This window comes from Camelus dromedarius, chromosome 26, assembly GCF_036321535.1.
Source record: "Camelus dromedarius isolate mCamDro1 chromosome 26, mCamDro1.pat, whole genome shotgun sequence".
Taxonomy (NCBI): Eukaryota; Metazoa; Chordata; class Mammalia; order Artiodactyla; family Camelidae; genus Camelus; species Camelus dromedarius.
Genome location: NC_087461.1, coordinates 27890375 through 27912586, shown reverse-complemented (window position 1 = coordinate 27912586; position 22212 = coordinate 27890375). Strand labels below are relative to the sequence as shown.

The 22212-nt window shown below is 35.0% G+C and overlaps 1 protein-coding gene across 1 annotated transcript in view; it reads left to right on the top strand.

Annotated features, from left to right (window-relative positions):
- Positions 1-22212, top strand: part of CCDC7 (coiled-coil domain containing 7) — an 87084-nt gene that overhangs the window by 40027 nt on the left and 24845 nt on the right. Inside the window, exons 9-11 of the mRNA XM_064479558.1 lie at positions 125-256; positions 3573-3677; positions 10278-10388. Coding sequence (XP_064335628.1) covers positions 125-256; positions 3573-3677; positions 10278-10388 — 348 coding nt within the window. The remainder of the gene's footprint in view (positions 1-124; positions 257-3572; positions 3678-10277; positions 10389-22212) is intronic.

Genomic DNA, 22212 nt, shown 5'->3' with positions numbered 1-22212 from the left:
CAAGACACACACTTGTGAAAACTCTTCACCTGGTTTTTCTCACGTCACCTACCTGGAAAGAAAAATTGATGATTATTTGGCATATCCAGATGTTCCATTACACATGTATTTTTTTTCTACTTAGCATTTCCTCTTGAAAACCAGAAAAAGAACACGACAACACTTGGAAATCTCCCTCCTGAGAGGGAAGATTTATTTTCGAGGAACCAGTCTCAGGCTAAGAAACTTGGAGCTACCAGAAAGGAGGATCTGGATAGTAAGTAGTTAAATATAAATCTTACAGTTATTTCTAATTAAACCCAGATCACTGTTTTGTTTATGACTGTGTTTTCAACTCTCTGCTTCTGTAGCAATTATCGCCATGACCTTGGATCTTTGCTGATGATTTATCTGTTTCTGTTAGAATTCCTGAATTTGATGTGTTAAACCTCACACTTGGGGGATTTCTCTATTTCTCCCTGTAGTTGTGGGAGGCTTTGGTTTATATCTTATGACACTCTCCTATTGACATGCATATAAATTTTAAGTTGATAGTATTTTCAGGAGACAAGACATTTTGTCCTAATGAAGAGACTAACTCCATCATTTTTATAGTTTTTATTTATTTTCCTTTAAAACTGTCTTATCTGCTGTCAGTGTTTCTTCTGGTCGGTGTTTGCATGATACATTTTTTTCTGACCTTTAATTTTCCTGTATGTTTATGATTTTGCTGTATCTCTTACAAAGAAACTTATAAGTATATGTATTTTAAAATTCAGCCTGATTGTTGTCTTTTAATTACCTCTCCTAATCATCTGCGGTTTAATTACGGATATTTTTGGGTCTAACTCCACCACTTTCTTGGCGCGCCCCATTTTTCCCGTCTGATATGTTTCTTTCACTCTTTCACCCTCTGTATTTTTTATTATTATGTGTATTTTTTATTATTATATGTTTTTTTATTATTATATGTATTTTCCTCATTCATGTTTGATACCAACAATTTTAAACTTTATTCAAAAGTATGAATATTGTAGGAAAACTAAATAATTCAAAACATTTATAATAGTGTTAATAATATTTCTAATTAATATATTTAATACTTCTGTATATCCAGAAAGTAACAAGACTGCATCTATATACACACATGTGAAAAGTGTATTCACGTGTTTACACTTCAGTTAGATGTGTTTGTTTACCGTTAAAAAGTGAGATAAAATATTTTCGGATAACGAACACGTGTTGTAAATCTAGAGGCTCCACCACAGATCTGGTTCTCTATCTAGTGCTTTTTAAGCCTTTCTTCCTGAAGCCCAGAAAACAGACGAGGCATCAGATGAAAAGCATTCTAATTATGAGTATATTCAATCATTTTACATTTTAATTGTTTTAAGGAGAGTTTTGTTTATGAATGTGTATCTGCTACAAGCTTACAGACATCTAAGTCAAATTTTATTGTTCTTTAAATTCCTGTTTCTTGGTTTTCTTGAATCGTGTTCACTCTGTCAGTTGTGGAGCAGTGTGTTCTGAACCCTCGCACTGTGACTGCGGTTTACCTGTTTCCTGTGGTATTGTCCTTTTCCTGCTAGTGTCTGTGTTGTTAGGTGCATGCAAATAAAGATGTTGGATATTCCATATGGACTCAACATTTCCTTTTTATGAAAGTCTGTCTTCAGTAAGACCTTTTGAATAAAACCCTGTCTTGTATGACATTGATATGGCTACGGCAGACTGTTTTGGTTGGTGTTTGCGCGGTACATCTTTTCCCACCTCTTTACTTTTCAGTTGCCTATATTCTTATAATTCAGTGATCTCTCTTATAAATAAATGATAGTTAAACTGTTCATAAATCTTGTATGACTGTCTTTGTCTATCCCTACAACCTGTAATCCACTTAAAATTATTGTGCTTATTAATACATTTGGATTTAAATATTTCCTTTTTTGGGTGCTTTCTGTTTTTCTTCCTGATCCAGGTTTCTTTCTATTTTCTTTCCTTATTTTGGAATTATTACTTTTTAATCAGTCTAACTTTTAAATCAGTCGTGTATGTTGTTAAAAATTTTAAAGTATTTTTAAAATGTGAATACCCTTAGTAAGATAAAGTCTATAATTACAACTTTCTAAGTGTATTATGAAGCAACAAGAATCCTCCACAGTTTCAGGAAAGCACTCTGGTGATTTTTATAGTTACTTTCATAATCTGTTTTGAAAATGCACCAGAGGGTTTTTATGGGGGGGAAGACGAGGCAGGAGAAGGGGGTAGGATGATCTGATCATTTGTTTAAATTGTGTGTGTTTGCTTAAATTGTTACAAAACTGGAAGGAAAGTTTGAGTTGTTTTTGGTATGAATTAATAATCCAGAGGTTTCACAACGCAGCTATTTGACTTTCTGTTGGAGTAAGAGCCTCTACTGTAGCTGAGAAAATGGATGAAAAATCAGATGAAAATCTTTCACCTAAAGATGCAGTTTAAACCTTAAAAAGCTCATCTCTAAGACACTTGGAACTGCCAGAGAAGTGAGACTTGGTAGTATGTATAATTATTAAGAATATTGTATAATTATTTTTAACTAAATTTCTTTCTTTAGTTTTTGAATATTCAATCACGTACATGCTATATGCTGTATCATGTATACATGTGTGCACACATGCACCTAACATATAAAACGTGTGTGTGCACGTACGTTCTCCATTAGGTGAAGTTGATGTGTTGTTTTTACCGTCTTAATTTCATTGAAGCCCTACGCTTATTTTATCATTTGTGAGAAACGTACGTTAACGTACGTAACGTACGTAACGTACGTTACTTTGAGTGTTTGTTTCTCCATTACTCTCTGTAGTTCTGTCAGTTTTAGTTTTATGTTTCCAAAGTTTTTGTATCATAGGGAAAATACACAGATACATATGTATTACATACAGATTATAGGTAATGAACATACACGTTTAAAACTGTTATATATTCTTAGTGAACTGAAACCCGTCTCTGTGATGGACACTTCGTAGTAGCTTTTTGTGCCTTTTGTCTCTTGTGCCTTATGTTAGCTCAGTATCTGTCTTTATGTAACTATTTGCATAAAATAATTTTTCATCATTTTACTTTAACCTTTTTATATTGTTTTGACTTAACTGTATATGATTAGTTATTTTTTAATCCAGTGCAACAATCTTTGTGCTTTAATGGAGCATTTAATACATTTACCTTTATGGGAAGTATGGGTATTTGAGAAGTAAGTGTATCATCACTTGTATTTTCTGTCTTTCTTACCTAATCTGTTTTTGAATCTTCTTCTAAATTTATTTTGAATGTATTATTTATCATTTCTTTTTTTCTCACCCATATCAGTTACGAAAATACTGAATTGAATCCTAAAATGTGAATGCCTTGTAAAACTATTCTTTTGAAAAGCACTTCCATTATTTCGACACTTCACGTACTCACTTTGTAATTCACTTTCTCAATAATGTGGTATTTGACTTTGTTTCAAAACATGAGAAGGAATATTCCTGGATAATTAACAGGTATTTGAATTACAGAGGATTTTCAATAAATGCAGTTTTCTGTTTAATGGATTAAAAACATCTTTCTTGTAGCTCAGAAAGCGGCACTAAATCTCTTAACCGAGGAGGAAGTGGAATTGTCAAAAAACCAGCCTCAGACTAAGAAACTTTGGCCTGTCGAAATGGAAACACTAAGTAGTAAGTATGATAAGTTTCAATATCATCGATTTATTTTTAGTTGAAGTGAGCATAGAACCCCTCTGTCTTAGATTTATGAACGTTGAAGCACATCTTTTGTGTACATCTGTCAGATCACATTTGTTTACTATGGTGATCAGTGCTTCTTTAATTTCGTTGAAGTTCTGTTTGTTCATTTTGTGTTACCAAGATGTTACAGTCTCCCACTGTGATGGTAGATTTCTTATGTTTCCTGGTAGTTTTGCCAGATTTGTTCATATATTTGAAAATGATGTTATTTCATGGGTACAAGTTATACTTGTTAGACTTACCTGGTAGACATGAGCCTTTGTCTCTGTAAAAGTACACTCTTTATCTCTAAAAACACCTTTTTTGCCTTAATGTTTATTTTGTCTGATAATAGTATAACTATTTGCTTTCTTGTGGTAAGTGTTTGCACAGTCTTTTATAAACAGTTCAGACAGAAGTTCATGGTGTCTGTACGGTTTCAGTAATTTTTTCATAATGATCCTAAACCACAAGAAAGTTCAATGGCTTTTTTCTTCATTCATTGTGTCCAAACCGCTTAGCACCCATTGGGTACTGACTGCATAACTTTTGTGGGAACATCGATTTTCAGCACTGTTAGGTAAATACTGAGGGGCACGATTGCTGGACCATATGGTAGAACTGTGTTTACCTTTGTAGGAAATTGCCAAACCGTCTTCAAAGTGGCTGTAGTGTATTGTGTTCGCACCAGCTACACACCAGTGTTTCCATTGCTCCACATCCCTGACATCATTTGTTGTGCCCAGCATTTAGATTTCGCTATAGGTGTGTAGTGGTATCTCGTCTGAATTTGCGATTCCCTGTGAACATCTTTTCATATGTTTATTTGCTGTCTAAGTGACTTCTTTGGTAAGATATTTGTTCAGTCTTTGCCTATGTTGTAATTGGGTTGTTTGTTTTCTGATTGTCAGGGTTTAAGAGTTCTTTGTGTATTTTGGATAACAGTTGTTTATCAGATGTGTTCTGCAAATACTTCCTTCCCGCCCGCAGCTTGTGTTATCATTCTCTTAACAGTGTCTTTCACAGAGCAGAAGTTGCGTGCATGTGTTTGTTTTCTTAAAAATGATGTCTATGGGATTTCAAAATGTAGACTAGATAAACAAGATTGTAAACTGTGTAGCACAGGGAAGTATATGCAGGATCTTGTGGTGGCTCACAGCGGAAGAGAATGTGACAGTGAATGTATGTATGTTCATGTATAACTGAAAAATTGTGCTCTACACTGGAATTTGACACAACATTGTAAAATGACTATAACTCAATAAAAAATGTTAAACTTAAAAGAAATGATGTCTAACTTACCAGGTTTTTTTTTTTTTTTCGGGGGCAGGGGGAAGATTGTGCTTTTGGTGTTGTGTCTACAAAGTCAACACCAAACTGAAGATCACCTAGACATTCACCTGTTATCTTCCAGGAGGTTTAGAGTTTTGCATGTTCCATTTGGGTCTGTGCCCCATTCTGTGTTAGTTTTGGTAAGGTGACGAGTCTGTGTCTAGATTCACCTTTTTCGTGTCAGTACTATTAACTGAAAAGACTTGTTTCTCCTTGAATAGCCTTTGCCTTTTTGTCAGAGATCATCGACCACATTTGTGTAGGTCTGTGTCTCTTTGTTCTGTTACAGTCGACCTATTCCTCTGTTCTTTCACCAGCTGTCTTGGTTTCTGTAACTCTGTAGGAAGTCTTGAAGTTGGGTAGCATCAGTCCTGTGACCTTATTTTTCTTCAGTTTATTGAGAGTTTTATCATGAATGGGTTTTGGGTTTTTTTTTTTTAATGCTTTTCTGCTTTGCTGATCATATAATTTTTTCTTTAGTCTGTTGATGTGATGGATTATATTAATTGATTTTTGAATACTGAATCAGCATTCCATACCTGGAATAAATCCTACTTGGTCATGGTATGTAATTATTTTTAGACACTCAATTTACAAATATTTTGTTAGCTAATGTGGGTATTTTGCTAGCTAATGTGGGTATTTTGCTTTTCCATATAAACTTTAGAATCAGTTTCTCCAAAACTCACAAAAATAGCTTATTGGAATTTTGATTGTGATTGCATTGAATCAAGTTGGAAAGAGCTGACAGCTTTTCAATATTGAGCCTTTCTATCCATGAACATGGAACATCTCTACATTAAATCTTTGATGTCTCTCTTACATTTGTTAGATTTATACTTAGATATTTCATTTTTGGTGCTAATATGAATGCTGTTGTGTTTAACTTCAAATTCCACTTGTTCATTGCTGGTATATAGGAAATCAGTTGACTTTTATGTATTGACCTGTATCTGGAAAACTTATTATAACAGCTTATAATTCCAGGTGTTCCGTTGCTGTTGTTGATCCACAAAAAAAGTTCTGCTTATTTTTCTCAATTTATATACCTTTATTCCCTTTTCTTGACTTACTACATTAGCTGGGACTTCGAGTGTGAGATTGCACAGGAGTGATGAGAAGGGGCATCCTTGACTTATTCAAGACCTGAGAGGCAAAGCATTTAGTTTCTTACCATTAAGTGTGATGTTATCTGTTGATTTTTTTTTGGTAGATGTTCTTTATCAGATTGAGGAAGTTCCCCACTATTCTTAGTTTATTGAGAGTTTTATCATGAATGGGTTTTGGGTTTTGTTTTTTTTAATGCTTTTCTGCTTCGCTGATCATATAATTTTTTCTTTAGTCTGTTGATGTGATGGATTGTATTAATTGATTTTTGAATACTGAATCAGCATTCCGTACCTGGAATAAATCCTACTTGGTCATGGTATATAATTATTTTTAGACACTCAATTTACAAATATTTTGTTCAGGATTTTTGCATCTTATTTGTGAAGTATATTTTCTGTATTGTAATATCTTTGTCTAGCTTTGGCATTAGAGTAATGTAGCTTAAATCTATCGTGGTCTTAGTGTGTACTTCATACATTTTCTATTCTATTAAATTTTCTAAGGTATGGATTTTCAGCCTGCTGTATCTGTCAATTACTGATAAGATGATATTGAAAGCTGCAAATATAATAATAGATTAGTCTCTTTCTCCCTGCAGTTCTGTTTTTGCCTCATGTATTTTGTTGCTCTGTTGTAAGGTGCATGCTCATTAAGAATTGTTATGTTTTCTGTGGTATTGACCCCTGTATTATTATGTAGTGCTCTTTTTATCCCTGGTAATTTTCCTTGCTCTGAAGTCTGCCTTGTCTCATATTAATATAGCTTCTCCAGCTTTACTTTGATTGGTGTTAGCATAATATGTTTCTCCATCCCTCTATTTTTAGTCTACCTTATCTTTATATTTAAAGTGAGTTTCTTATAGACAACGTATAGTTGGGTTAGTTTATTTATTGACCCTGACAATCTTTTTAAATTGATATTAGACCATTTAATTAGACCATTCACATTTAGAGTGATTATTGATATATTTGATTTAATATTAACCGTATTTGTAACTATTTTCTCTTCAATGCCCAAGTACTTTATTTTTCATCTTCCACTCTTCTCCTACCTTCTCTGCCTTTAATCACATATTTAATATGATTCCATATTCTTTCCTTTCTTAGCATATCAATTACACTTCTTTAAAATTTTTTTTTAGTGATTGTCTTAGAATTTGCAGTATACATTTACAACTAATTGAAAGCCACTTTCAAATAACACTGTGCCACTTCATGAGTAGTATAGGTAATCTGATAATTATAATCCCAATTCCTTCTTCCTGCTCCTTTTAACATTTTTGTCATTCATTCATTCATTTTATTTCCCTATAAGCTATAATCACTGAATACATTGTTTCTATTATTATTATGAATAAACTGTTACCTGTTATATCAACCAAGTTTGAGGAAAAAAATGTTCTATTACTTACGTTCATTTATTTCTTCTCTAATGCCATTCCTCTCTTTATGTAAATCTACATTTCTGATTTGTATCATATTCCTTCTCTCTGAAGAACTTCTTTTAACATTTTCTTGCAATTGCAAGCCTATTGGCAATACATTTCTTCATTTCTTTTTTTAAATCTGAGAAAGTCATTTTATCTCAGTTTTGGAGGATAATTTTTCAGGATACAGAATTCTAGATTGGTTGATTTTGTTTTTCTTTCAACACCTTAAATATTTCTCTCCATTCTCTACTTGCTAGCGTAATTTGATGAGAAGTACAAGATATTTTTACCCTCTGTAGATAAGGTATTTTTGTATTTTGTTTTTGTTTTGCTCTGGAATCTTTCAAGATTTTCTCTTTGACTTTGATTTTCTGCAATTTGAGTATGATATGTATAGGTGTAGACTTTTTAGTATTTATCCTTTTTTGGTGTTCTCTGAGTTTCTGTGATCAATGGTTTGATGTCTGTCATTAATTTTTGAAAACTCTCAGCCAATATTTCTTCTGTTGCATTGTTTCTCCTTTTGATATTCTCATTATGTGTATATCACACCTTTTGTAATTGTCCAAAAGATCTCTAATACTCTGTTCCTTTTTTTTTCCATTAATTTTCTCTTTTCTTTTCAGTTTGGGGAGTGTTTAGTGTCATCTCTTGAAGCTCACTGATTTTTTCCTTGACTATGTCCAATCTAATGATGAGGACATCAAAGCATTCTATGTTTTTGTTGTAGTATTGTTGATTTGTAACATTTTCTTTTGATTTTTTTTTCTTAGAGATTCCAAATGATCTCTGCTTACCTTACCCTTCTGTTTTTGCATGTTGCATCTTTTTCTGTGAGAGCTCTTAGCATATTAATTATTTGAAACACCCAGTATGATAATTCTAAAATCTCTGTCATACGAGTCTGGTGCTGATAGTCTTCAGACTGGTTTTTGACATTTAGCATGCCTTGCATTTGTTGTTGTGGTTGTTGTTGCTCTCTAGAATAATTCAAGCCTTCTGTTTCTTTACTGATTTTACTTATATTTATTTATTTTTCTTTACTGATTTTCTGTCTAGATGATCCGTCCATTATTGTAAATGGATTATTAAAGTCTCCTATTATTGATTTGCTATTTCTCTCTTCAGATCTGTCCATGTTTGCTTTATATGTTTAGGTGATCATTTGTTGGGTGCATATATATTTTAACTTGTTACATCCTCCTGTTTAATTGATCCTTTCATCATTATGTAATAACCTTCTTTTTGTGTTTTGGGAGGGTTTTCTATTAGTCTTTTTTTGTCTGACATGAGTATAGCTACCTCTGATATCCTTTGATTACCATTTGCTTGACATATCTTTTCCCATCCCTTCCTTTTCAGCCTATGTATGTCCTTAAGTCTAAACTGGATCTTTTGTTAATAGCATGTAATAGCATCTTATTTTTTATCCATTCTCCAATCTATGTGTTTTGATTGAAGACTATAATTTATTTATATTTAAAGTAATTTTGATAGTTAAGGACTTAGTATTGCCATTTTATTAGTTGTTTTCTGTCTCTCTTGTAGTTGTGAGGTGTCTGCTTAGAAATCCACTGTAATCTTATGGGGGGTTCTCTTGTATGCAGTAAGTTTTTTGCTGCTTTCAGAACTCTTTCTTCGTCTTTTAGCTTTGACAACTTAATTATATGTTTCAGCATAGACTTCTTTGGGTTCAGTCTATTTTCAGTCTTTCGAGATCCATGAGTTTGGATGTCAAGTTCCCTCCTCAGATTTCGAAAGTGTTATGCCATTATTTCTTTAAATATGCTTCCTGTGCTTTTCTCATTCTCTTCTCCTTCTGGAACGCCTGTCTTGTGTGTAACTGTTCAGTTGATGGCATCTCTTAAGTCCTGTAGGCTTTCTTCACTCTTTTCCTTTTTGTTGTTCTACTGGGTAGTTTCAAATTACCTGTGTTTGAGCTCAGTGATTTCTTTTTCCTTTGCTGATCAAGTCTGCTTACTGAAAGCTTTCTATTAAATTCTTCGGTTAGTCATTGTGTTCTTCAGCTCCAGAATTTGTTTGGTTCTTTTATCTGGATTCTATCTCTTGTTGAACTTCTCATTTTGTATATGTATTGTTTTCCTGATTTTATTTAATTGTATATTTGTGTTCTCTTGTAGCTCATTGAGCAGCTTTAAGATGATTTTGAGTTTTCATCATATTAAAAAAATGTATATGACAGATCTATACTGACAGATCTGTATGGTTAGTCATGTAAGAAATATTAGCCGAAGATCATCATAATTTCTGCCTCATATATTTACCATACCAGCTTTACCAGAACTAAACAATTGTTAACATAATAATGATTCATAATTCTAGTTTACTTTATAATTTTGATAGGAATATCTTTTGGTGCTTCACCATAAATCAAGGTGTTAACTTTTGGATTGAGACAGAAATATATTCTGTACTAAGCAAATGAATGCCTAGGAGTGAATTGATAATTCTGCTTTTTCACAGAGTTTTATCAAGCATAAACATTAAACTCTGTTAAATGAACTTCTGGCATTCACTAAGTAATCACTTTTTTCTTCTTACCTGACGTAGTATGAAAGAATATTTTCCTAACCTTCTTGGAATTAGGCCCCAATAGATAGTCTCAGTCGTGTTTCCTGTGTTTAATTTACTGAAAGTTCTCTTTATCTTGATTGATGAAGATGTGGATGAACTCTCAGATGAGACTTTTACACTTAACGATGTAGAATCAGCTGCAGGATACAAGGATCAAATTCAAACAAGTGGAGTTTACCTCTTGGAAAGACTGGGAGGTATGTATGATATTGACATTTAAACATAGTTGTCATAAAACACTTGACAATTTAAAAATACATTTAAGTGTACAGCTACTTTATGTTCTTAGGTGAATATTTTCCTGAAGTTAAATGTTTTAGAACACACTTTACCAAAACTTGGATTTCTGCGGAACTTGTAAATGCTTTAATGCTATTAGCACCCCTCACTACTTCTCATGGTCTTTATTATTCTAATTCTTATAGTATATTTCTTAAATTTATTGAGGAAGGAACTCTACCTTTCTCATTTTTTGGAATATTGTTTCATAGAGAACAAGTTTAGGAAATATTTTTCATGGAATCTTATAGAGCTATTATGGTTACTTCATTTTTAAAGGTAAGACATTTAGCCAGCATTCACATTTCAGTTCTTGTCAAGTATCATTATCTGCTAAAACGTATTTGTTGTTATTCAGTACACCTGTTCTTGATACTGTAATCTGGTTTCAAGAAGGGAAAAGGAGCATTCATTCTTTACTGGATCTTGCTTTTGATATTGCTCTGTATTTTCTACTGTAATTCTTGATATTGGTATATTTTTTGGTGTATATTTTAAATAAATTTATTTATCTATTTTTTTCTATTTGCTTCAAAAATGGATTTGAGGAAAAATGGAGATTATCAGAAGGACTAGAAAATTTTTATTTGGATTTTTAACTTAGTATAATAGAGAATTTAATCTATCTTTGAGCATCTTATGAACCAAATAAAACCCAGGTGTTTTAGATTCCGTTACTTTTATTTTCAAATATGGAAAGGTATAAGAATTAATGTAATGAACACTGGTGTGTCTGTTTCCAGCTTAACAAATATAACGTGTCTTTCGTATTTTAAGTCCTCCCTCTATTCTTCGCACATCACTGCTTCCTGCTGTTCTGAGTGTGGTGTTTGTCGTTGCAGTGCATTTCTTTACACTTGCATCAGGGGTGCTTTCGTCTGTAAAGGGTTTGTGCTGTTGGTTGTTTATAGTTGTGCTGTACGTCTTCTTAGGCAACTTGCTTTTTTGGTTCAACATCACTGTTGATAATTGTAGTTCTTGTTCATTTGGTTTTATTGCCGATTACCCTTCATAATGTGAGTGGGCATGTTTCCTCAGTTAAAGACCTTAAGAGAAAAAAAACTGAAGTCTTCTAGAGAGGAAGGAATTCTGCCTCCATACTGCCTTAGACTTAAGACTGAAACATTGATTCCTGCCAGAATTTCCAGCCTGCAATCCAGCCGTATAGATTTTGGACTTGTCAACCCCCACAATTGATGAGCCAATTCCTTAAAATCTCTTTCTCTTTCTCCTCTGGAGAGCCCAACCTGGTACAGATTTTGGAAGAGAATCTCAAGGATGAATTTTCCAAATTGGTTCTGGGTTTTTTAAGTTAGTTTTCTAATCTGATTAGTTTTAAATGCACAGATGACTATTTCCAGCAGTAAAGAGAACACTGATGGTTCATGGTTTGATGTTGCAAGAGAAATCTACCAAAAATCACCATTGACTTCTCATAATCAAATAATTACGATGTAGGCTTCTGGGTGACCATCTCTTTGATACTTTAGAACATTTTTGTCAAACTAATGAATATAATGAGGTTGACTGGTTGCTCCTGATTGTGCTGGACAAGATGGGGGAAAGTAAACGGCGAGCTCAGGTGGGAGTCACATTCCCAGCTCAAGCACCACATAAATGACTGGAAAGCTTCTATGTCTACTGCGAAAGGAACTCGCATCTCCTGCAGCTGCAGGGCTGAGATTGCTGAAAACCAAATCTAGTGTCTTCTTGAAAGTGGCTGAATTATAAAACACACTGAATTCCAACCTTACAGAGTTTCTGCTATTAAGATGAGAACTTTGATTGGAAAGGAGTGGGATCTTGAAAAGTGGAGTGGTGATACATGGGAAGATAGTGATGAAGCCAGGGACACTGACACTTGAATCCTGCTGAGTCTTCCTTGTCCTTACAAGAAGGCTTCCCACCTTTGTATGATGAGATTAAGCTTTGACTGAGGAAACTGTAATCGCCTCCTTTGAGGTGGTCACCATGCAAGACACTCCTGATTTTCCTCAAGACTCATCCCATCTCTCCTCTTTGCTTCTCGACCTGTAACTAGGCTCAAGTTTCAGCAGACCTCTGAACATGAAGTACAAGGTGTGATCTATGAGGAGGTATGCTGCACTCCAAAAGAACTGTATTCTTTTTTCCAATTGATAACAGTTAGAAATCTTGGAAATATGTGTAGGAATTGATACTAAGGGTGTAATATAATGGTGAAGGAACATAAAGTTTGATCACATCAATTTTTTTATATAGACCCAATAAGAAGAAATTCTGCATTTAATGTTGCATCTTGGAAGGTTAGAAAGTGCTTTAACAGTTTTTTCGTTTGGCGGAAACATGGAACAAAAAGTGTCCCACAGTAAATGAAATTAAAATGCAGAGCTAAAGTAAACCAAGGAACCTATTTTCACCTCTAGTATAAAAGTTAAAAAAAATTTTAAATAACTGTGGCTACAATGATTTGTTATTGGATGCACAATGTAAAAAGATATGAAGTGTGATATCAGTAGCATAAAATGTGGGAGGTGAAGAAAAATGTAAAGTTTTTGTATGTGATTGAAGTAAGTTGTTACCAGCTTACAATAGACTATGTCTGTAACATGTAGTATGTGAGCCTCATGGCAACCACAAAGAAAATATTTGTGGTAAAAACATGTGTAAGGAGAAAGGAATGAAAGCATATCACTACAAAAAATAAATCACCGCAGAAGACAGCAAGAGAGGAAGAAAGGAACAAAGGAACTAAAAGAAACATTAACAAAACGAAAATAACAAGATCTTACCTATCAGTAATTACTCAGAAACAGTGAATGGGTGAATGGATTAAAAAGAAAAATCCAACAGTAGGCTACCTCCAAGAGACCTGCTTTAGCTTTAAGGAAATTTATAGGCCCAAAGTGAAGGGACAGAACAAGATATTCCATGTAAACGACAACCAGAAGAGAGCAGGAGTGGCTGTACTTGTATCACATAAAACAGAGTTTCAGTCAAAATTGGTCCAAAGAGACAAAGGAGGTCACTATATAGTGATAAAGGGGTCAGTTCAACAAGAAGATACAATTTTGTGTGTATATCTATACATATACACACATAATTATATCCTTTTGTTGAATAAGATATGTATGATTATTTAGATGCTCCAGTGTTGAGAACATTAGAACATCTCAGTAAAGCAAATATTAGCATAACTGAAGGGAGAAATACACAGCAATACAATAATAGTAGGGTTGTTCAGTGCCCCACTTCCAACATTATAGATCATCTAGACAAAATTAAAACACAATAGACCTGAATAACATTATAGACCAGAGGTTCCTAAAAGACATCATAACATTCCATCCAACCTGACGTGAATACACATTCTTATTCTCAAGCTCACACAGAAAATTTTCCACAATAGATCATATACAGGACTACAAAGAAAATCAACAAAATTAAGAGGATTGGAATTATGTCACGCATCTTTAACAAGAATGCTATGAAACTAGAAATCAATAACAGGGAGAAAATGGAAAATGTTACAGATACATGGAATTAAACAGCAGACTCCTGAACAGCCAGTCTGTCAAAGAAGAAACCAAAAAGGAAATCAGAATGCATCTTGAGACAAATGAAAATGAAAAATAATGTGCTGATGAGATACAGCAAAGTGGTTCTAAGAGGGAAATTTACAGCAATAAATCCTACACTAAGATAAAAGGAAGCTCTCATGTCAATAGCCTAAGTATACGTAAAGGAATTAGAGAAGGAAGAATAACCCCCAAGTTAGCAGTAGGAAGAAAATAATAGACTAAAGCAAAAATAAATGAAGTAGAGACTAGAAAGATAATAGAAAAATATCAGTGAAACAAAGAGTTGATTATTTGAAAAGATAAACAATATTGGAAATCCTTTAGGTAGACTAACAAAAAACAAACAAACAAAAGGACTCAAATTTATAACTGAAAGAGGAAACAATACTGACCAGTAGAATACTGCGCACCAAGGGAGCAGGTGCTGTTCATTGGTTACTAAGTTCAGGCGAGGACTCTGAGCACTTTTGCCCATTTCCTCTTGGTATCAGAATTGCTAATGAAAACACAATACAGTCGAACACTGGGTGAAACAATTTCTGCTTACATGAGAAGAGCCAGAGCAAGGTGAGCCTCAGTACTGTCGGTCCCCACGGTTAGCAGGTCTCTCCCCGGGGCCAGTGGAAGGCGACTTGCCTATGCACGCTCCTCCTGTGCCACAGAGGAAGAGCCCTCTTCCTGCCCCACGGGAGACAGAGAAGACAGTGGGGCAGATTCCACAAGACCCAGAATCTCCGCACTTGAACGAGAGCACGCACACGCACTGAGTGTGAAACAAGGAAAGATTTCCCCCACACAAAGTGATCAGTTTGACAGAGTCTGTGTGTGTTCTTTATCTCTTGGTAAAAAGTGTTCCCAGCCCCAGGCTTGTTCTTACGTGGGCAAGTAGGAGCTCAAAGACCGCATGCATGAGACCACGTTTCCCCCAAATTACAGCTGAACGTCACAGAAATACAGAAGATCATAATAGACTATATGAACATCAGTACACTGGATAACCCAGAAAAAATGGATCAATTCCTAGAAACGTAAAACCTATAAAGATTGAATCATGAAACTGTGAAAGAAATATCTGAATTACTTTTCTGTACACCTGAAACGAACAACATATTAAATCAACTATACTTCAATAAAAAAGAAAATGACAGTCCAGTATCCATGGTGACCATAAATACCAAAATCCTCAATAAAATGCTATCAAAGTAAATTCAATAGTATAAGATTATACACTGTAATCAAGTGGGAATCATTCAGAATGCAAGGATGGTCTAACATTTACAAGCCAGTAAATGTGCCTGATCACTACATTAACAAAATGAAGGACGAAAATCATATGATCATCCCAAGAGATGCAGAAAAAAAAGCATTTGACGAAAACCAGCATTTATTCATGATCAAAACCCAACAAAGTGGTACAGGAGAATCATAGTCAACATCCTAAGGGCCATATATGACAAACCCACAGCTAGTAATATAGTCAACTGTGAAAAGCTGAAAGGTTTTCACCTGATGTTAGAAATGAGACCAGGTGCCCACTCTCTCCACTCCTAGTCAGCAAAATAATGGAAGTCCTAGCTGAAAGCAGTGAGCCACAGGAAAGAGAGAAGAGGCATCCGGGTCAGAAAGGAAGAGGCAGAAGTAGCTGTTTGCAGATGGCGTGGTGGTGTGTGTGGGAGGCCCCCGAGACACCACCAAGACCTTTCAGAAGAAAAAAGAGTTTTCAGTGAAGTTTCAGGATACAGATCAATATAGAAAAATGAGTTGTGTTTCTGTACACTAGCAAAGAATGAAAGAAAAAACTACCTGGAAAAGAGAAAAATCTCATTTAAAATAGCATCAAAACAATAAATTACTTAGGAATAAATTTAGCCAAGGCGGTGAAAATCTGTATACTAGAAACTGTAAGATTTTGATGAAAAAAAAAATGGTTTGGGTCACAAGTAAATGGAACAATATCCTGTGTTTGTGGGGTAGAAGAATTAAATATTGTTAAAAAGTGCATACCTCCCAAAACATTGATAGATATAATGCAGTCTCTATCAAAATTCCAGCAGCATTTCAACAGAAATTGAAATGCTATTCTATATTTTGTGTGGAACTGAAAGACCCCAAACAGCCAAAGCATCCCGAGAAAGAAGAGCAGACCTGGAGACATAGCACCTCCTGATTGCAGACTACATCCTGCGAAGATGCTGCCATCATGACTGTGTGGTGCTGGCATAAAAACAGACACAGTGATGAATGGAACAGAGTCGAGAGTCCAGAAGTAAACCTGGGCATATAAGGTAAACTAATACTTCACAAGGGAGCCAAGAATACCCAGTGGGGAAAGGTAGTCTCTTAAATTAATGTGCTGGGAAAATTGGGTATCTACCTGCGAAAGAATGAAATTGATCCCTCAGCCTATACATGACACAAAAGTCAACTTGAAATGGATTAAAATATGCAACATATGACCAAAAACCATAAATTTTCTAGAAGAAAACATAGAGGAAAAGCCCCTTGACAGTGGGGTCCTGGCAGTGAGTTTTTTTTTGGGGGGGATATGACTACAAAAGCAAAAACAAGTAGGACAACATCAAACCAGAATACTTCTGCACAGCGAAAGGAACAACCCACAAAATGAAGAGGCGCCCTACAGTAAAGGAGAAAATATGTGCAAATTACATATTGGGTAAGATATCAATATCCAAAATGTAAAGAAGTTACACAACTCAATAGTAAAATCTCTAAAAATCCAATTGAAAAATGGGCAGATGATCTAAACAGACATTTCCCAAAGAAAACATACAAATGGCCAGCAGGTACATAAAAAGATGCACACATTCTTTAAAAATTTTCTCCAGCTTTGTTGAGATATAATTGACATATAACATTATGTAAGTTTAAGGTTTACCATGTGATGATTTGATACACACTTACATTGCAAAATGAATTCCACAGAAAGATAAACATGTCTGTCACCTCACATAATTTTTTTTTTTTTGGAGTAAAACTTTTAAGTTCTATTCTCTAGGAAACTTTGAAGTATAGTACAACATTGTTGACTACAATCACCATACTGTATCTCTTACTCTTATAACTAGAAGTTTAGGACCCTTTAATTTCCCCATTTTCCCCATCCTTGGGTCCCTGGCAAACAGCAGTCTACTCGGTGTGTTTCTGTGCGTTTGGGACTTTCTAGGTTCCACATAAAAGTGAGGTCATACAGTACTTGTCTTTCTCTGTCAAACATTTCACTGAGCATAGTATCGTCGAGGTCCATCATGTTGTCACAAATGGCAAGATTTCCTTATCTATATGGTTGGATAATATTCCCTTCTATATATATATATACACACCATGTTTCTTTCATCCACCGTCTGTTGAAAGGCACCTAGATTGTTCCCGTATCTTGGCTATTGTGATTAATGCTATAACGAACGTGGGAGTGCAGATCTCTCTCCAAGATTCTGACTTAGTTTCCTTCAGATACATATCCAGAAGTGGGAGTGCTGAATCGTGTGGCAGTTTCATTTTTAATTTTTTGAGAAACCGCCATGTGTTTCTCGCTGGCAGTACTAATTTACATTCCCACCAGAAGCACACAAGGGTTCCCTTTTCTCCATGTCCTCGCCAACACTTATCACTCGTCCTTTTTTGTTGTTGTTTTTGATAAGGCAAGGCTGAGTTTATTGCTCACAGTGATGGGAGGAAACACTCCGCAGGGCCTGCATACCTCCCAAAGTGGGAGGCCAAGCTGTGGTTTTTACTTATAAGCTTTTGCACAGAAAAGATAAATAGAAACAAAACAGGAAGGTAACCTACGGAATAGGAGAAAGTATTTGCAAATAATAATATATAATATATATTATTATTAATATTAATTAATATTAATATATTAATTAATATATTAATATTAATATATTGATTAATATTAATATTAATATATATAATAATAATAATATATAAACAGCTCATATACCCTAATAACTAAAAAACAAACAACCCAATCCAAAAATTGGCAGAAGACCTATATAAGCATTTCTCGAGTGAAGGCATATAAATGGCCAACAGGCACATGAAAAAATGGTCAATATTGCTAATTATCAGAGAAATGCAAATCAAAACTGCAATTGAAGTATCACCTCACACCAGTCAGAATGGCCATCATTGAAAAGTCCACAAATGACAAATGCTGGAGATGCTGTGGAGGAAAGGGAGCCCTCCTGCACTGCTGGTGGGAATGCAGTTTGGTGCAGCCACTGTGGAAAACAGTGTGGAGGTTCCTCAAAAGACTAGGAATAGACTTACCATGTGATTCAGCAATCCCACTCCTAGGCATACATCTGGAGGAAGCTCTCATTTTAAAAGATACGTGCACCCCAGTGTTCGCAGCAGCACTATACACAATAGCCAAAACATGCAGACAACCGAAATGTCCATCGGCAGATGACTGGATACAGGAGCTGTGGTATATTTATACAATGGAGTACTACTCAGCCATAAGAAAGAATAAAATGATGCCATTTGCAGCAACATGGATGGAACTTGGAGATTGTCATTCTAAGTGAAGTAAACCAGAAAGAGAAAGAAAAATACCATATGATGTTACTTATATGTGGAATCTAAAACCTTGACACAAATGAACTCATTTACAAAACAGAAAGAGACTCCCAGACATAGAAAACTCATGGTTACCAAGGGGGAAGGGGGTGGGAAGGGATAAATTGGGAGTTTCAGATTCACAGATACTATTATATGTAAACTAAACAAACAACAAGTATAGTAACCTGTGGTGAACAATAATATGAAAAGGAATGTATGTGTGTAACACATGTGACTGAAACCTTATGCTGTGCACCAGAAATTTGACAACATGGTGAACTGACTATACTTCAAATAAAAAACAAAGAAAAATGGCACTGATGGACTTGCTCCGTGCATGGTTGCCACACACCTTCAGTTTGCAAAGAGCAGTATCTGTGACGTGCAGTAAAGTGCGGTGTGCCTGTGCCCTCGCCTTGCATCTGCCGCTCGTGCTACTGCGCGTCAGGTTACGGTGCACTCACGTCACATGCCCAGTCCCAGAGGACATTTGAGTTCGCTTGCTGGAGAATAAGTTTTGGAGTCTAAAAGAACAAAATTCATTTCAAGCTCCTGCACTTAACAACACTGTGTGACCTTTGAAAGTATGCATAATCTCTCTAAACTCTACTTCCCCCATCTGTTCAATGAGAATAAAAATACCTACTTCCTAGAATTCTTGTGAGGATTAAATGAGATAATATGTGAAAAATGCTCGTTATCATGGCTGGCCTCTAGTAGCTATTAAGCTTTTAAAAATTATTAGCCCTGTTTGTATTTAATTGAATAAGCAGTATATTAAGTTATTAATTAAACAGGATTAAGTAATTGTAAGGTAACATATCTCTAATTAATTTTATGTACTATAATTTTACCCCAACAAAATGTTAGTTTTAAATCAACTAATCTGGTAATCTTTTATTATTACAGTTAAAAATAAAGCAGCTTCAGAACTTCCAGATACAGCAGAAAATCTTCCAGATACAGCAGAAAACCTTCCAGATACAGCAGAAAACCTTCCAGATACAGCAGAAAATCTTCCAGAAATGAATCCATCAGTTAGTGACCTAATATTTCAATTAGGTTTAAACAAAGTGGTAGGTGAGTAGAGGTTTGCGTTTGGGCACAGTGGAGCCGATGCCGGGAGTTAAAGCAGCTCAGCTGTGTAGCGCAGTTACAAAAGAAAACAGAAGACTCAAACGTGGAGCAGTTGAATACATTTGGTCCTCTGTGCCCCTTGGTTTCGCATCTGCAGGTTCAGTCGACCACAGATCAAAAATATTCAGGAAAAAAATTTTTCAGAAATTTCCAAAAAGCAAAACTTGAATTTTCCATGCACTGGCAACTGTTTACATGGCATTTACTTTGTATTTACAACAACTTGTGTAGCATGTACGTGGTATTAGGTATTACAGTCATCTAGAGAGGATTTAAAGTGTACGGAAGGATGAGCATAGGTTATGAAGATACTCAGCCATTTCATGTAAGGAACTCGAGCATCTGTGGATTTTGGTATCCACAGGGGGTCCTGGAGCCAATCCCCTGCAGATAACTGAGGGACAACTATAATAATTTCATTCTAACTAACCAATCTATGTATCACTTAACGTGTGTCTTTAAAAGAATTTCTCATGTGCTCATGAGGTATCTCCTCACACCAGTCAGAATGGCCATCATTCAAAAGTCCACAAACAATAAATGCTGGAGAGGCTGTGGAGAAAAGGGAACCCTCCTACACTGCTGGTGGGAATGCAGTTTGGTGCAGCCACTGTGGAGAACGGTATGGAGATTCTTCAAAAAACTGAAAATAGAGTTACCACATGATCCAGCAAATCCCACTCCTGGGCAGGTATCTAGAGGAAACTCTAATTTGAAAAGCTACATGCACCGCAGTGTTCACAGCAGCACTGTTTACAGTAGCCAAGGCATGCAGCCTAAATGTCCGTCAACATTTGAATCCCCTAAAAAAAAGGCTGGGTACAAGTAATTCTGTAATTACAAAGGACAGTATACATACATGTACATAAGGAAATAAACAGTTAAACAATAATTGAACAAAATTTTAACAATTGTAATAATTATATGATAGGTTATTATATTTATAATATGTATAACAATAGTGCAAAAATGGGGAAGAAAGACTAATACTATATAAAGGTAGCATTTCTGTACCTCACTGGAATTACTGGAATTTAATTACAAGTCTGAAGTAAATTCTTCTTTCAATTGAGAAAAAATTGACATAGAGCATTGTATATTTAAAATTTACATGTCGATTTGATACATTTGTATATTGCAACATGATTACTGCCCTAGTTTTAGCTAACACCTCCATCATGTCATATAACTATTTCTTTTTTGTGGTCAGAACATTGTCTAGTCTCTTCTAAAATTGTGATGGTTATAGAACTTTGAATATATTTTTTAAAGCATTAAAATGAACAATTTAAATGGGCACATTGTATGATTTGTCATATAGTTTTTAAAAACTACCTGTGTGTCCAGCAAGACTCTCATTCAGACTTGATGGAGAAATCAAAAGCTTCACAGATAAACAAAAGCTGAAAGATTTCAGCACCACCAAACCAGCTTTGCAACACATGTTAAAGGACCTTCTCTAGGCATCAGACCGTAAGAAAAGAGAACAAAAAGAAGAGGAAAAAAAAAAAAAAGACTTACAAAAGATTGCTTTGGCAGTGCAGGGTCTTTTATGGTTCCATATTAATTTTGGAATTGTTTTAGTTTTGTGAAAAATGTCGTGAGTATTTTGAGAGAGGCTGCATTGGATCTGTGAAGTGTTTTGGGTAGTACAGCCATTTTGATAATGTTGATGCTTCCAATCCAAGAGCACAAGATATCTTTCCATTCTTTGTATCATCTTCAGTTTCCTTCGTCAGTGTTTTACAGTTTTCCAAGTATAGGTACCCTCCTCGGTTAAGTTTATTTCTATGTGTTTTGTTGTTTTTTATGCAATGGAAATGTTTATGCCAGTTATAAAATTCTGGTTTTGAAGTGAAAAAAAGAGTGAATGAAGGGCTGCAAAAGGCAAAACATCCTTCCTCAGGGGTGCGCTGTGCTCCACTGCATGTATGTGCTGCACCTTCCTTGTCCGTCCGTCTGTCGGTGTGCACTTGGGACACTTCCATGTCTTCGCGGTTGTGAATAATGTTGCTGTTAATAGCACGGTGTGTGTGTCTTTTTTAAATAATTCTTATTTTGTGGTTGGCTTTTTTCCTCTGATAACTATGTAAGATTAAAAAGCTAAAGCTCTAAATGTTCTTAGAAACAGTGAACAGTACATATATGTAAATTTAAAAATATATGCAGTATATTGTGTATATGTATTTACATGCAATATATTGTGTATGTGCAAACAGTAATAATCCTACCTAATAAAACTGAAAAATGAAAAGAAAAAGGAAAAAAAAAACTGGCTCAGTGAACACCAACAAGAATAGGCTAAAAAAATCTGAGAAATGGGAGGATACGGAGAAAACTGTGACTTTTACTAGAATATAAATTTAAAAGCTATTATAAATTATAAAAATTTCCAGCACATACGTTTTAATTCCTAGTACCTGACCTGACCTTGTGTCATTGCCTCTTGCTTACTTGA